Raw genomic sequence first — 3843 nt, forward strand, 5'->3', positions numbered from 1 at the left:
ATGTGCGACAATGCAACCGCCTTTTCTGCCTAAGCTTCCTGCTCTTCCTGGTCTGTGTGTGTCTCCCTGAGAGCTCCAGGCCTGGCACACAGTAGGTGCTCTCCCCCAACTCCTACCTCTGCTGTCCCTGCCCCTGCCCCTTAAACTGTGGAAGCACAAACAGGCAGACAGCAGGGAGAGCCTCACCCAAAGGGCAAGGGACAGCTACCTGGCACTTCTCTACCCTTGGCTGTCAGGAGGCCTTGGGGGTGGGCGCCATGGCCTGGGGATGGAAGAAAGGAACTCACATTATCTGTCTTTCTGTCCCCAAGGAGAAAGAGGGTCTGTTTAGAGCCACGGAGGTGTGCTGACAGCCTGGTTTGCTGCTGGGCGTACAGCTGCCCAGGAGGCAGTGCCCAGCCTACAAGGGGGAAGCAGCCTTTGAGCGCCCCCTTTCAGGCTGCCCATGGGGCGATCAGAGCCCCTTCTAGGGGATGGTGATGGGGAGGGGATCATTCTGTGTTTCAGAGGGGAAACCACAGGCCCAAGAGAGGAGAGAGGGGTCCAAAATCCCTCCAGTTACTTTGAAATTTCAGAAAGGGGTGGAGATGCACGTACATCAGCAGGAACTAGTGGGGAGTCGCCAGGCAGCAGGATGAGGCTGGGCGAATTTGAGCGCGCAAACGAGTAGCATGGCCGGTTTGCTGCTTGGCCTCCTCCTCTTCCTCCTTGTCTCCGGGTCTCTGAGCCTCAGGCTCCCTCTCCCCCGTGGGCTCCGCGAGCGGCTCCTTGCTCGGGAGGTGGCGCACCAGCCGCTCCAGCTCCCCCAGGCTTGCCCTCCGCAGACGTTCCTTGTGCTCCCGCCTCAGCAGGTGCAGCACTGCCTCGGTGTCCGGGGCCCAAAGTGCTTGGCTAGGACCTGGCCCCGGTGGTGCCACCGGCGCTGGGGCTGGTGGGCCTCCTCGGGCGCCATCTTCTTCAGGGGCCACACAGTGACACTGATGGAGGCAGTGGGCCCAACGCAGTAGTCGGAGAGATGCTTGTCATCCGCCAGAAGCTGGCCGCGGAAGAGCAGGTGCTGCAGCTCCTCGGGCACCCGCAGCCGCTCAGACACCAGCTTCTTCAAGCATGGCCACGCTCTCTCGCCCAGACACCTTCAGGCTACATCTCCGGCCCAGGAGCAGCTTGACCGCGAGGAACATCGGGCTGACGGCGGAATCAGGAGGGATTCATGCTCCAGGGGCTGCCCTGAGGGTTAAGGGTCTCTGCAGGAGAAGGTGGCTTCTCCTTATCAATGGAGGGCGGTGGTCCCAGGAGGGCCCGGCCCAGGAAGACAACCATTGGCCAATGCACGGTGATGTCACAATGCTGCCTGCCAGAAGGCTCATTTGCAGAGCGGGATGTCAGGGAAGTCAGAGGGGCATTTGGGACACAGAACATCCTTCCTCCATGAGAAGAGAACGGAGGAGAGAAGAGGAGAAAAGGAGGGTCAGGAAAGAAAACATAGGGCTAGGAGAAAGGAGAGCAGGAGGGGGAATGGGAGGGCCCAAAGGACAGGGTGGCAGAAGGAAACATGTCCATATTGACTCATTCAGCACTATATATTGGGTGCCCTTTCTGCCGGACCTGTTCCTGGGGAGAGATCGTATCACAATAGATACTTTCTGCCCTAATTTATCAAGTGTTTTTCTATCAAGCACTTGACATGCTCTCTTGGATCGGGTTTCCCAGACACAAAGACAGGGATTCCCGTGCATGTATTTAGTTGGCAGGTGACCCCAGGATGCGCCAGTAGGTTGGCGAGAAAGCAAGTCGATGGGGGGTTGGGCAGCCCCCACTGCATCAGTGAGCAGATTGCCTTTGCGGTCACCTGGGAGCCCTCAGTCCCGCCAGGCGCTCTGGGAGGCCTCGTGGAATACACCTGCCATGCTGCCGGGGAAGCAAAGAGGCTGGATCCATGTGTTCTTGGTCCTGCCTTTGGTCAGTGGGGTACTAACTCCTTGGCACTTGTGGTCTGAATGCGTGCAGAGCAGGCTCCCATGACCAGAGAAGACCCTTGGGCAGAGACTTGCAGGTGCTGGCAGCACCTTCAGCTCTCCCCATTCCCCCCCATCCCCCACTCAAAAATAATTCTCTCTTGTCCCAGTTAAAACCTACTCATCCAAAAGAATGGGACAACCCGAGGGAGATGCCAGGACAAATAAGTAGCTGTGAAGCTAGACATAGCTTTCAAGCTAGTAGCTATGAAACAAGACAAAACGCTAGAACTTTAAAAATCCCTCATGACCTTTGAATTCCAAAGTCAACTAACCCCACCCCGGCCCAGCCCCTTTTGCTGAAATGAATCCACCAGAACCCATCTTAAAGAACGGGAGCACTGAGGGGCTCAGGCTGGGACACCAGCAGGGTCCGCAGCACGGGCATGGCCTTAGCCACCCCTCCCAACCTCCGGGGCGGGTACGGTCCTTTCCTCCACCTGCCAGAGGAGACAATGGGGCTGGGCTCACACGGTCAGCAGGCAGCAGAGCTCACGTCTTTGCCACTACCGAGTCCTGCCTCCCGCAGAGCCTGCTCAGTGCCCTCTGTGTGCCAGGCACGGCGCAGGCGCCCAGGGCTCCAAGGCCAGTAAGGAAGGGGCATGACGGGGCCTCCGCGGTGTCAGCCACTGCTGCTGCCTTGGGAGTTTTCAGTTCAACTTTTAGCTCTCCTGGGCCAAGCCCTTTGTAACTGCTGGCACATTTCAGCGCGTGAGGAAGGTGATCACCTCATTTTGGAAATGAGTGAGCGTGAAGGCCTGGCTGATGTCCACAGCTGGTGGTGGGATACTGTCAGGGACGCCTTCACCTCCCCCCAGCCCTCCATGCTCCAGGGCTGCACTTGGCAAGCACCTACTTCTTTCCTCGCCTCCTCTCTCCCTCCTCCTTTCCTTCCTTTTGCTCCAGCCTGGGCTACACTTGATTGACACTGTTGCCAACGTCCCTGGACTTTCCAGGCTTTGCCCTTCCATAGCCCTGGGCCGATTCCCCGCCCTGGTCGCTCCTGCCCAAGGCTCTGGCAGCCTTGGGCAGCGGAAGAAAACACCCACGGAGGCCACAAACTCAGCAGCCCTCCCCTCTCCTCCTAGCCCCATGTTCTCACTCCTGGCAGGTGACCAAATTCTAGTCCATAAACAAACTAAGCTCAAAAGTCAGGAATCTCCCCCAAGAATGAATGGCCCCAAGGGGGTGGGACTGGAAGGAGGAGATGTACTATGAGTTCCGAGCCACAGGCTGGAGGACGGTGACAGTCTGAACTGGGTTGGGGTCAGTGGAGATGCAGAGGAGGCGTGGACAGAAAAAATAAGAGGGCTCCTTTGGTCGGGGAGAGGAGGCGAGGAGGGAGGCAGGGAAGGGGCAGCTGGCTGAGTGGCACTCCTGCCAGTGGCACCATCAGGTTTCATCCTTTTGCTTTTGGGATCAAAACTAGCTCCTCAGCCTGGCATCCCAGGGCGTCACGACCTGGCTCTGCTTCCACCCAGCCTTCCTCACACTGCATCCTCCACTCCAGCCACATCAACCCGCCTTTGCTTCAACTTGCCTGTTTCATTTGAACTCTTCAACTCATCCTTCAAAACGCTGGTTAAAAACTCCTTCCTCATAAGGAAGCAGATGTAGAGAATGGACTTGAGGACACAGGAGGGGGAAGGGTAAGCTGGGACGAAGTGAGAGAGTGGCATGGACGTATATACACTACCAAATGTAAAATAGCTAGCTAGTGGGAAGCAGCCGCATAGCACAGGGAGGTCAGCTCGGTGCTTTGTGAACACTTAGAGGTGTGAGATAGGGAGGGTGGGAAGGAGAGAGACGCAAGAGGGAAGACATATGG

General features: G+C 57.6%; 1 protein-coding gene across 1 annotated transcript; it reads right to left on the reverse strand.

Moving 5' to 3' along the window:
• Positions 1 to 608: 608 nt before the first annotated feature.
• Positions 609 to 1181, reverse strand: UBL4B (ubiquitin like 4B). Its single transcript, XM_029226972.1, is given in 3 exon segments — positions 609 to 874; positions 877 to 1105; positions 1107 to 1181. Coding segments are annotated over 3 exon segments (570 nt in total).
• Positions 1182 to 3843: the final 2662 nt, after the last annotated feature.

Source organism: Monodon monoceros, unplaced genomic scaffold (assembly GCF_005190385.1).
Source record: "Monodon monoceros isolate NGI ecotype Baffin Bay Population unplaced genomic scaffold, NGI_Narwhal_1 Super_Scaffold_18, whole genome shotgun sequence".
Taxonomy (NCBI): domain Eukaryota; kingdom Metazoa; phylum Chordata; class Mammalia; order Artiodactyla; family Monodontidae; genus Monodon; species Monodon monoceros.